The sequence below is a fragment of the Armigeres subalbatus genome, chromosome 2 (genome assembly GCF_024139115.2).
Source record: "Armigeres subalbatus isolate Guangzhou_Male chromosome 2, GZ_Asu_2, whole genome shotgun sequence".
Taxonomy (NCBI): domain Eukaryota; kingdom Metazoa; phylum Arthropoda; class Insecta; order Diptera; family Culicidae; genus Armigeres; species Armigeres subalbatus.
In genome coordinates this window covers 125355679-125368235 of record NC_085140.1, presented here as the reverse complement: position 1 = coordinate 125368235, position 12557 = coordinate 125355679, and the positions used below count along the sequence as shown (strand labels likewise).

Sequence of the window (12557 nt, the reverse complement as noted above, 5' to 3'; positions counted from 1 at the left end):
CTGGCTATTTGGAGAGAAGTATGTCGGACAGCATTGTTTGTTACACTGACGGCTCCCTCCTCGAAGGTAGAGCAGGTGCAGGCGTCTATTCGCGTGAGCTGAGATTGGAACAGTCACACTCACTGGGTACACACTGCACTGTCTTTCAAGCGGAAATATTTGCCATCATGTGTGGAGTGCAATCTGCACTGCAGCAACGCATTATGGGCAAAGTAATATACTTCTGTTCAGATAGCCAAGCAGCTATTAAAGCTTTCGCCTCGGCCAACTCAAGGTCGAAGTTAGTAATCGCATGTCGAACTCAAATTGAGGAACTGAATTCAGTTAATACTTTACACCTTATATGGGTACCTGGCCATTCTTCCATAGCTGGAAACGAATTGGCTGATGAGTTAGCTCGTAATGGAGCACCGCATGACTTTATTGGTCCTGAGCCAGCTATTCCAATATCCAAGTGTTGAGTGAAGCTTTTGATCAACTCTTGGGCTGTCACTCAGCACAAATGGCATTGGAGTAGTCTGGATTCATGTCATCAAACAAAATTGTACATCCGGGAGCCATCTCCGGTAGTAGCAAGCTATCTAGCTAATCTGTCTAAACAGAATTGCAGTGTCTTAGTCAAGGCCTTGACAGGTCACTGCCGACTGAACTATCACATGGCAAATATTCAACGCGTTGAATCATCTGTTTGTGATAGTTGTGAATCCGATTATGGAATTTCTCATCATCTAATATGTAACTGCCCAGTCTATGCACAATTGCGCTTCCAAATATTTGGTAAACACTTACTTAGTGAAATTGACTTCAGAAACCTGAACCTTCAGAGTATTTTGTTGTTCATAACCCGTTGTGGTAAGGAGTTATAAGCTCTTGTACGCTTATGCGTTGTATGCCCTCTTCAAGGGCCCTTTTCCAAACATTCCCTTTGTTCTCCCATCCACATTTCTTTCCTTTTTGTTCACTTCCTTTTCCGTCAGGTGTGTGATGAAAAAGGCTGTGAAGGCGATGGCACAAATCTCCCAAATTGAGGTGAACGTGCCCCTGGAGCCGACGTTCTGATACCTGATACCTGGGGGGTAGTGGGGCTGGGAAGCTGAACCCCGGCCAGGTACCTCCCAAACCGGGGGAGAAAGGACCTGGAAAGGTCCATCCACCCGGGAAAGACGGTGGTAAGGGGTTACGGCAGGCTGAGAACTCTCAGCCGCTCCAGATCAGGGAAATAGAGGGGGATGACGCCTTCTGGACCCTGGTCAAGAACAAGAGGAAACCGAAGACGTCAAGGGCCGAAAAGAAGGCCCAGGCGAATGAGGGTAGCAAGAAGTCTAGGGTAGGCGCCAATCGCTCCAGGGGCGATGCCCTAGTCATCAAGACGGACGAGTCTAAGTACTCGGACGTCTTGAAGGCTATGAGGAGTGACGTCAAGCTCGGTGAACTCGGCGCCGACGTACGTCGAATAAGACGTACCCGGATGGGCGAGATGATCATCGAGCTGAAGCGGGGCGTCTCGCAAAAGGGCGCCGCCTACAAGAAGTTGGCGGAGGAAGTCCTAGGCAAGACGGTCAAGGTGAGGGCATTCACGACGGAGGTGAATCTAAGGGTTAAAGACCTGGACGAGATCACCGAAGTCGAAGAGCTCGTCACTCTCGCTCGTTTGCACTGCGGCGACAGTGTGAAGAGGAGACGCCCACCGCAGCCGTTCGGCTACGGAAAGGTCCGGCAGAGACACAGGTAGCATTGGTTCGGCGATCTGCAGCGGATGCCTCCAAGATTGTCGAGTTAGGGAGCGTCAAGGTGGGATGGTCGGTGTGCCCTGTGGGCATATACGAGCAACCCGAAGTTTGCTTCAAGTGCCTGGAAACGGGGCACAAGCAAAGGCCCTGACAGAAGCAAGCTCTGTCGACCCTGCGGATTGGAGGGACATAAGGCACAATGCTGCACGAACCCTCCCAATTGTTTGATTTGTTCCAGCAAAGCTGTGAACAGCAAGCACCCCATGGGGGGTTCGAAGTGCGTGCTGCAAATTCACAGTGCAGGTAACGCAGCTGGCTTGCTCGGTCTCGCCCGAGTGTTTGGTGTTTGCAGGGTTAGAGGAAACGACGGAACACTTGTTGCTCGTGTGCCCACGTTTTCGCGCAATGCGTGACCACATGCTTGCCACATGTGCTCTGGACACTACCCCGGACAACCTAGTTCGGAGGTTGTGTAAAGATGAAGTTGGCTGGAACGCCGTTTTATCAGCTATCGTCCAAATCGTCTCGGAGCTACACAGAAGGTGGCGCGTGGACTCAAGGATGGCTAGTTCAGCTAGTGGTCATGCTCTGTGGTCGAACTCGATCCTTTTATCGAACAAGTGGCCGCGCGAAAAACAACATGGTATCATCGCTTTCACGGCGTTGGTCAACCGGGCGGGTTCCGAGCCCAAGGATGGAAAGGAGTCCTCGTCAAGGCTGGGGCATTCGTAGGCACCGCGTCGGCAAGTCCCTCTGTGTGTTGGTGAATAGACCCTGTTGCAGAGAGGTCAATTTGGGGTGCACGCGGCATCATCATTCGTGATACCAGTTGTGCAGAGGGAAGCAGGTGCGAGGTGTACCCTTCCCACCTTCCGAGGACATAGGGCGTGGTAAGGCCACCTGGAAAGCCGACAATGCGCTGGCACGATACCATGCTGCCGTAATCTGACAAAGTGACGTATACGCCATTTTTCAAAAATGGTGTTAACGAGTACTACTCATCGAGCTTTTTAACAGAAAAATGGAAAACATGCATGTTGTAAAATGGCTGTTACGTCACTTTTCCAGATTACGGCAGCATGGTGTTCTTCTAAAAAAGCGAGTCACGATGTTCGATGCTGCAAGGACACGCAGCTAACCTCGAGGGTGCGTTATGCACTGGCCCCCCTTTGAAGCATTACTTTCTGGTTGTACCGAAGGGACTTTGGGCTTGGCGGCAATGGAAACGGTTTACCGGGTCGGAGATGCAGTCCTGCCTCCCTTGTTTGCTTTTGGAGTTCCTGGACAACCTAGGATGTCTGTTGAGCAGATTCCCCCTCCATTGCTAAGGAAGAAAAAAAAGAGGATCCCCGCAGGAAGTCTACACAGATAATGGGACCAGTAGAGTAGTAGAGAGCTCGAGTACCAGCTCTGCGGAACATTAACTTCACTATAAGCAGCACGTTCACTGACATAAACACCCAATGGAGATTCAACCCACCATCAGCTCCACACATGGGGGAATGCTGGGAGAGGATGGTCCGTTCTGTGAAGACGGCAATCAGCACAGTACCCGTTATGCAGAAGTTGGACGACGATTCGTTTATGACGTTACTGGCTGAAGAGGAACATATGATTAATTCGGAACCGTTGACGTTTCTGCCGTTGGAAAGTGAGGAGCAGGAGTCGTTAACACCGAACCATTTCCTGATACTCAGCTCGAGTGGAGTTCGACAACCAGTTAAAGCACCGGTGAGCGAGAGAAAAGCTTTGAAAGACAGTTGGAAGTTGATCCAAAATAAACTGGATGTATTCTGGAGGCGTTGGATCGTAGAGTATTTGCCCGTAATATCCCGACATACAAAATGGTTTAAAGACGTACCACCTATCGCAGAAGGAGCATTGGTCATGATAGCTGACGGGAAGATAAGGAACCAGTGGATTCGCGATCGTGTCTTCCGAACATATCCAGGCATGACGTGGAAATAGCGGGAGGTATTTTGAAGAGAAGAGCAATTTGCAATTTGGCAGTTCTGGATGTTCGCTATCGCGAGGAAGCGGATATAGAAGATCAGAAGGATGAAAATAGTTATGGTTCCGTCGAATCGATATCCGCACGACACGAGGGGGAAGATGTTGCGACGTCTATGCCCTTTGACGCACCCCTCGGTACTGTTGACGTTTGAATGTGTATGTGTTGGGGAAGAAGGCGAGTGTAATAAACTGTCAAAGGCGTTGATAACAGAGATAGATAATATTATTTTTGTCAAACGTATACGCAGAACTAAAAGTGAATTAAATTTATGATTTTTGTGCAACTTATTATACTAATTGGTTACTTAATTACAGCTACAGTCTATTATTTTGATTGTTTCCCATGAAATTATTATATTCGCTTAGTAAGAGACCAATTGTAAGTATTGAAGAGAAAGTTTGTTATGCACCTACTAATTAATAAAAAATTACAGCTTTGAGCTGAATCCATCGGGAACATTGGCAAAATTTGCTATATAAAGTTTTTGCTTCAAATGAGTGGCTGATTTCAAAAATTGAAGATAATTCGATGCATTCGGAAATTGGTGGGAGAGGAGTGCGGGAGGTGTGGGATTGACCCGAGGAAGGTCCGGTGCCATATTGACTGCCATCGTGGTACTCTTCCAACTATGTCCTTAAAGCACCAGTCTATCATACATTTTTCGGATTGAATCTTTCTCACTCGATTAACTGGAAGATGTCGACAAGCCCATGGTCAGAAAAATTTAATGTAAGATGAGACTTCATTCACGAGTTTTTGAAAAGACTTGATGCTAGATTTTAACTGTTACAGATTAATCTTGAATTATGTATTGTACCTACTAACTTTTGAAAACTGTTTAGCAGATTACTTTAATGACACTTTTTATAAGGTGTTTCCACCAAACAGGGCTTTTTCGTCGATTTCCAAGGAACGGTGATATTCAATGATATGTAGAACTATTATTCTATAGTTAACAAAAAGTTTACTAGACATTTACATAACATAAGTTTCCCATATCACCGTTTTTTTGCAAGCAACTGCCTTGCGACTAGTAAAACACACATGAAGCGAAATATTCAACGAAACATTCAATTTGTTATTCTAACTTCACACTCAGTTTAGTTCGACATTTTTTTTAAAGAATTTTTAGCGCGATCCACAGCACAGCCGAACGCTTTCATGAATTTTAGCCGGTATCTTAGCTGGAAAAATAATTTGTTTATTGCAGGGCTTTGGGTAGCCGCCGTAATAAATCGTCAAAATTCCAGCAAATGAACATGAACCGAGTTTGCACAGCTGAGATAGGTGAAATAATTTAAGTGTGATTTTTACTCCAGTACGATCTTAACGTTCTTATAATCTTCGATGAATTTCGGTTTATGCTTGTCGAACAAGTCGACCAAGGCTTTACTGAACTTCGCGTGCAAATCATCAATGTCTGCCTGTGTCGGATTTTCATTCTTCTTTGTGTGCAACGGTGCCCCGACTGAAATAAAAATTTATTTATTAATTGAGCCTAATTACCAAGGTCGAACTGATACTTACTAACTGTATTGAGCGCTCGTTCCCGTGGGATCAGACCGTAAGTGTACTGGAAGAAACCTCGGCCGCGGAACGCTGCCGGAGCAATTCCCGTGGTGTTCTTCACCCATTCTTGGAAGTTTCGAAGCTTGGAGCCCGGTGGATTCGGTGGCTGATCGAACAGGTCCACCTCGCCGAAGTGGATCACTGGCACAACGGAGGCACCGGACTGGATGGCAACCTTGCAGAATCCTTTCCGATTTTTGAGCACCAGTCGGTAATTGTTCGGCCGGCAATGCAGCGATTCGGCGGCTCCGCCGACTACGAGGACAACCGCGTTGGACGTGTAGCCATCGCGATTCGTCTCGTGATGGGGATCGTTCGATGCGGTTAGCATGGCCTTGACACTTTTGGATGCGCACGAAGCCAGGCCCCAGCTAAGGATGATCTCCCGGAAGAATGGAATAACAAAGTGGAAGTTGAGCGTACATGGCCGCGTCCGGATGCCCGGGTAGAGTTTGTAGAACCCGGTTGTGTCGGTGGCAAAGTTCAGGAACGTTCCGGTGCTGGAAAGGGGTTAGATCGTGGCAGAATACGTACTAAGGATTAGTGCGAACAGATTGCGAAAGGTTAGTGTCATGTGAGTGTTATCATCACCATATGATAGAGAGGTGGACGAGATTTATCAAGCATTTTGAGAAGAGAAATGTTTCAAATACTTACAATTGTGGAACCTGGATGCCAAACGCACTTTTTCAATCACTTTATCGTATGGTCATGACATTCACATGCACCTTTTTACAATTTCAGCAAGTAACATAAAAAACAGGTGAATTATTGCAATGAAAAAATGGTTCATAACTTTACCGACGATCCCGCAATGACTATTGCTTCATGTCAGGAGATGGTTTTATGACAAAACTAATTGAACTGATACATGCAACACTTGAGAGATCTTTGACCAATATAATAATTCCGACTTTAATTCACAAATTTTGCTAATAGAATCGTGCTCGCTTATAATACGATGACATTTTTTGCGTGAGCTTTGTAGTCTTACTGTTCAGCAATCAGCATTAGAATAACTTCAACACCCACCCCAACATCCAATGAAGATAGGTTTGAAACACGAAATTGTTGAATTTGATAAAACTTAGGTGAGCCAAATGGCTCGAGGAGACGTTCGTATTATATTAAAATTCATTTTGACTGATAGTGGCGGGTCCAAATTCATTATTCAATCATTAATACCATGATTTCTTAATTGATTCGATGGCGACGGTTGAGGTTTTGGCCAATATGAATACACCACTAGGTGTTCCAATCTGCCAAATTCACGATTCAGTCATCTGGGATTTCCCAAGATGAATACACCAAGATGAATACACTACTAGGTGCTCCAACCTGCCAAGTTTAATGAAGAGAAGAAGGCGGAGGTGAAAAAAATCATTTTCGGTGCAAAACGACAACAAACCGGCTGGCTCTCGCATACTAAAATCCAAGATGGCTGAATCGTGAATTTGGCAGATTGGAACACCTAGTGGTGTATTCATCTTGGGAGAGCCAGTCGGTTTGTTTTTGTTTTGCACTGAAAATGAATTTTTCAGCCCTGCTTTCTTTTCTTCCACAAACTAGGCAGATTGGAGCACCTAGTACTTTATTCATTTTGGTTTTGGCTGAAAGCCAAACTGAACCAGACTGAAAGTCTTTTAAAATCAAAAACGGAATTTCATGCATTCATCCGACGTTTCGGACACATGTATTGTGCCTTTTTCAAGGAATTATTCTATTTTTTATCGTCACATTAGCCCAAGGTCCTGCCAGGTAACATTTAAAGTTTTATATCGCTTATGAAGACCATAATTTACCTCTACAAGAGTATTAAAAAACCAGCATAAAACCAAAATGTTACTAGGGCTATGTGTCAGCACAATTCGTCTGCCCTGTACTGTGAATAGACTAGGCTCGAAGAAACTTTTTGGTGCACTTGACTCTGGTTGACCAATAGTGGTCTCTGAAGCATAACAATATTGAGTTTACGCTGCAGATGGTTGAAGAACTCAAATTCCTCATGTTTAAGGCTGAACTGCAACATGTTTACTATTCAGTTTGCGAATACCGTTCGTGTTCATAACCACTATTACAAATCTTGATCTGCTACCCCCACTTAGGTGCCGGCCAGAGTAAATGCGAGGAGCGCTGTGATGCGACACGACTACCTTAAAGGAATAACAATTATCATCAATGAACTGTCAAATTGTACTGTTGCGTGGTCGCGTCTACTCTGGCTTCTCCCTTATGCTCGATGCCCACGTAGCGTAATTTCAATGCCTCGTCGACGCTACATATGCATCGGCGCGACAACGTTTCTGTTATCGTGCCGATGCACATATCGTCTATTTTATAGCTGCATATAAGTTACGTGTTTATTTATATCTCCTAAATTTTCTTTGCCAATAGTTCAAAAGTTTACAAACATTTCGTTGACGTCAATACGCGGCTTCTGGAGGAGATCGGAATCCTTAATAAGGGTCCACAGGTTCTCATTTTAAATGTGGCGGCCGAACTAAAAGAAGCACTTAAGCAGCAGCATTCCATTGTACCAAATCCGTTGACTTCTCAAAGTGGGCCATCACATAGAGCACTTGTTCTTTCTTCTAAATCAGTAACAGTAAGTATTCATCTTAATTGCAGTTACCTATCTGGATACCTGGTTGGCTACAGCGTCGATACACCTATGCCTGGCGTATTGTAGAGCTCCATAATTGTCGGTCTTGGGCGATATTCCTCCAGTTTTCCCAAACATTTAGGGTCCGATTCCACCTCTTCAGTGGGACAAAAACCTCCACTACTGCTCTGCGAACGATTCCTATGAGGTCGATGTTGTCCGCAAAGCCCAGGAGCATATGCGACCGTGTGATAATGCCGTTCCTCTGCACGCCAGGTCTGCTAATAGCGTCCACGAGTGCAATTTTGAACAATAAATTAGAAAGTGCATCACCCTGCTTTTGCAGCCTCCCGCGGAATGGTAGTCCGAAGCACTTTCTTCCCCCGTAAGAATATCCACAAGGCCACATGGAAATCACCTAATCAAGTAACGGAAAACCAAATCGACCACGTTCTAATCGACGGTAAATTCTTCTCCGACATCACGAACGTACGCACTTACCGCAGTGCGAATATTGAATCCGACCACTACCTCGTCGCAGTATGTCTGCGCTCAAAACTCTCGACGGTGATCAACACGCGTCGGAGTCGTCCGCCGCGGCTTAACATTGGGCGGCTACAAGACGGTAGACTAGCCCAAGACTACGCGCAGCAGCTGGAAGTGGCACTCCCAACGGAAGAGCAGCTAGGCGCAGCATCTCTTGAAGATGGCTGGAGAGATATTCGATCCGCCATTGGAAGCACCGCAAACCGCTGCACTAGGCACGGTGGCTCCGGATCAGAGAAACGACTGGTATGACGGCGAATGTGAGCAGTTAGTTGAGGAGAAGAATGCAGCATGGGCGAGATTGCTGCAACACCGCACGAGGGCGAACGAGGCACGATACAAACGGGCGCGGAACAGACAAAACTCGATTTTCCGGAGGAAAAAGCGCCAGCAGGAAGATCGAGACCGTGAAGAGACGGAGGAACTGTACCGCGCTAATAACGCACGAAAGTTCTATGAGAAGTTGAACCGTTCACGTAAGGGCCACGTGCCACAGCCCGATATGTGTAAGGACATAAACGGGAACCTTCTTACGAACGAGCGTGAGGTGATCCAAAGGTGGCGGCAGCACTACGAAGAGCACCTGAATGGCGATATGGCAGACAACGGTGGCGGTATGGTAATGAACCTAGGAGCACGCGCGCAGGACATGCGACTTCCGGCTCCGAATCTCCAGGAAATCCAGGAGGAGATCGGTCGGCTGAAAAACAACAAAGCCCCTGGAGTTGACCAACTACCAGGAGAGCTGTTTAAACACGGTGGTGAAGCACTGGCTAGAGCGCTGCACTGGGTGATTACCAAGGTTTGGGAGGATGAGATTCTGCCGCAGGAGTGGATGGAAGGTGTCGTGTGTCCCATCTACAAAAGGGCGATAAGCTGGATTGTAGCAACTACCGCGCAATCACATTGCTGAACGCCGCCTACAAGGTACTCTCCCAAATTTTATGCCGTCGACTAACACCAATTGCAAGAGAGTTCGTGGGGCAGTACCAGGCGGGATTTATGGGTGAACGCTCTACTACAGACCAGGTGTTCGCCATACGTCAGGTATTGCAGAAATGCCGCGAATACAACGTGCCCACACATCATCTATTTATCGACTTCAAAGCCGCATATGATACAATCGATCGGGACCAGCTATGGCAGCTAATGCACGAAAACGGATTTCCGGATAAACTGATACGGTTGATCAAGGCGACGATGGATCGGGTGATGTGCGTAGTTCGAGTTTCAGGGGCATTCTCGAGTCCCTTCGAAACCCGTAGAGGGTTACGGCAAGGTGATGGTCTTTCGTGTCTGCTATTCAACATCGCTTTGGAGGGAGTAATACGAAGGGCAGGGATTGACACGAGTGGTACGATTTTCACGAAGTCCGTCCAGTTATTTGGTTTCGCCGACGACATTGATATCATGGCACGTAACTTTGAGAGGATGGAGGAAGCCTACATCAGACTGAAAAGCGAAGCTAAACGGATTGGACTAGTCATCAACACGTCGAAGACGAAGTACATGATAGGAAGAGGCTCAAGAGAGGTCAATGTGAGCCACCCACCACGAGTTTGTATCGGTGGTGACGAAATCGAGGTGGTTGAAGAATTCGTGTACTTGGGCTCACTGGTAACCGCCGATAACGATACCAGCAGAGAAATTCGGAGACGCATAGTGGCTGGAAATCGTACGTACTTTGGACTCCGCAAGACGTTCCGATCGAATAGAGTTCGCCGCCGTACCAAACTGACTATCTACAAAACGCTTATAAGACCGGTAGTTCTCTACGGACACGAGACCTGGACGATGCTCGTGGAGGACCAACGCGCACTGGGAGTTTTCGAAAGGAAAGTGTTGCGTACCATCTATGGTGGGTTGCAGATGGCGGACGGTACGTGGAGGAGGCGAATGAACCACGAGTTGCATCAGCTGTTGGGAGAACCATCCATCGTTCACACCGCGAAAATCGGAAGACTGCGGTGGGCCGGGCACGTAGCCAGAATGTCGGACAGTAATCCGGTGAAAATGGTTCTCGACAACGATCCGACGGGAACAAGAAGGCGAGGTGCACAGCGGGCAAGGTGGATCGATCAGGTGGAGGACGACTTGCGGACCCTCCGCAGACTGCGTGGTTGGCGAAGTGCAGCCATGAACCGAGCTGAATGGAGAAGTCTTTTATGTGCAGCACAGGCCACTCCGGCCTTAGTCTGATGATAAATAAATAAATCACCCTGCTTCAATCCGTCTAAGGTCACAAACGAGGTTGACACTTTGTCTGCAATCCGAATAATTGATTTCGAGCCATCCAGCATCCAGCGTTGCACGCATCAGTCTATTCAGTTTTGCTGGAAAACCATGTTCGGACATTATCTTCCACCGCTCATTTATATTCACTGAAATCAATGAAGAGATGGTGAGTCTGCAAGTAATACTCCTGGAATTTATCCAGGATTATCCGCCGGCTAAACATCTAATCCGTCGTTGATCGGCTCTTACGAAAACCTGCCTGGTATTCGCCGACGAAGGACTCCTCATGCGGTCCCAGTCTGTTAAACAGGATACACGACAGAATTTTGTACGCCGAGTTCAGAAGGGCGATCTCTCTGTAATTGGCACACTCTAGTCTGTGCTCTTTCTTATAGATTGGGCATATGAGGCTATCCAACAAGCCGACAGGCAGTACTTCATCCTCCCATTCTTCTTCTTCTTATTATTCTTCTTATTGCCATTACATCCCCAACACTGGGACTGAGCCGCCTCACAGCTTAGCGTCCATTAAACTCTTTCACAGTTATTTACTGCGAGGTTTCTAAGCCAAGTTATCATTTTTGCATTCGTATATCATGAGGCTAACACGATGATACTTCTATGCCCAGGGAAGTCGAGACAATTTCCAATCCGAAAATTGCATAAATCGGTACCGGGAGTCGAACCCAGCCACCCTCAGCATGGTTTTGTAGCCGCGCGTCTTACCGCACGACTAAGGAGGGCCCCTTCATCCCATATTTTCTGGATATTTATGCAGCTGCTCACTGCCGTGCTTGAGAAGCTCGACCGGGATCTCGTCCTTCCCAGCAGCTTTACTGTTTTCAGCTGGTTTAAAGCCTTCTGTACCTCGTCCAGCAGCGTTAGTGGTTCAACAGCTTGACCATCGCCGACTATGTCCATCCTGCTCCTTAATACACCTTCATTTTCACCGTTCAACAAATCTTTGAAGTGCTCCTTCCACCTGGCTGCCACCATAGTCTTGTCTGTCAGCAAATTACCCTCTCGGTCATGGCACATGGCGGGCACTGGCGCAGCCACTAGCATTCGACTCTCAGCAACATTTTTCTCATCCGTAACTAGCTGACACTCCTCATCAGTGACGGGAAATGTCATATCGATGTCATGGGACTAACTTGCTAATAACTTTTCTCACAAGTAATTTACAATTATGCTTTCCTTATAAACATGTAGCCCACAAAGGACTCGAAAACTTTTTCTTACAGGTAATTTCTCTAAATATGATATTGGCGGCGCGAGAGCCGAATTAGTGTCAAATGACATTATTAATGTCATGACATTCCGTGACATTTTTTTAATCTCGCTCGCATGGCTCACACTTTGTATTTAGAACAATTATCTGTTCGACAAAGTTCTAGGACCCTTTAAGTACTACATGTTAATCAAAAAATCCGAACTGTAAATGACTTTTGAAAAAAGTTGTTTGGAAATTAGTAATAGCAATACCATGACATTTTTTGACATTTCCCATCACTGCTCCTCATCAAACCAATCATTTCATTGGCGTCGTTGTGCAGTGCCTAACACTTGTTAGGCTGTTAGTGCCTAACAGCCTAACACCTAACGCTGTTGTAGTCACAGCTTCGTAGATATCCTAAAATCTGTTGACGTCGACAGATCCGGTGGCATCTCCTATCCGCTCGTCCAAGTCTGGTGGTGCTGTTCAGCAACTCCTTCAACGTTGGATATTGAAACGAATCGTTCAGTTGTTTCGTGAATTTGTGACGCTGGAAAGTCGCGCCCGAATTTTTGCAACTACAAGATAGTGATCCGTGTCGATGTTCGGACCTCTGAAGGACCTTACATCTATAACATCCGAGAA

The 12557-nt window shown here is 46.5% G+C and overlaps 1 protein-coding gene across 7 annotated transcripts in view; it reads right to left on the bottom strand.

Moving 5' to 3' along the window:
• LOC134210804 (2-acylglycerol O-acyltransferase 2-like) overlaps nt 1-12557 on the bottom strand; it is a 75295-nt gene that overhangs the window by 17064 nt on the left and 45674 nt on the right. Inside the window, exons 5-6 of one of the 7 annotated variants that reach the window (XM_062687083.1) lie at nt 5272-5813; nt 4869-5212 (exon numbers count right to left, since the gene is read on the bottom strand). The exons of the other annotated variants lie outside the window; for them this stretch is intronic. Of the exons in view, the coding sequence (XP_062543067.1) occupies nt 5055-5212; nt 5272-5813 (700 nt within the window). The 3' untranslated portion in view covers nt 4869-5054. Of the gene's footprint in view, nt 1-4868; nt 5213-5271; nt 5814-12557 lie in introns of those variants that run through there. 7 annotated transcript variants of the gene reach the window in all.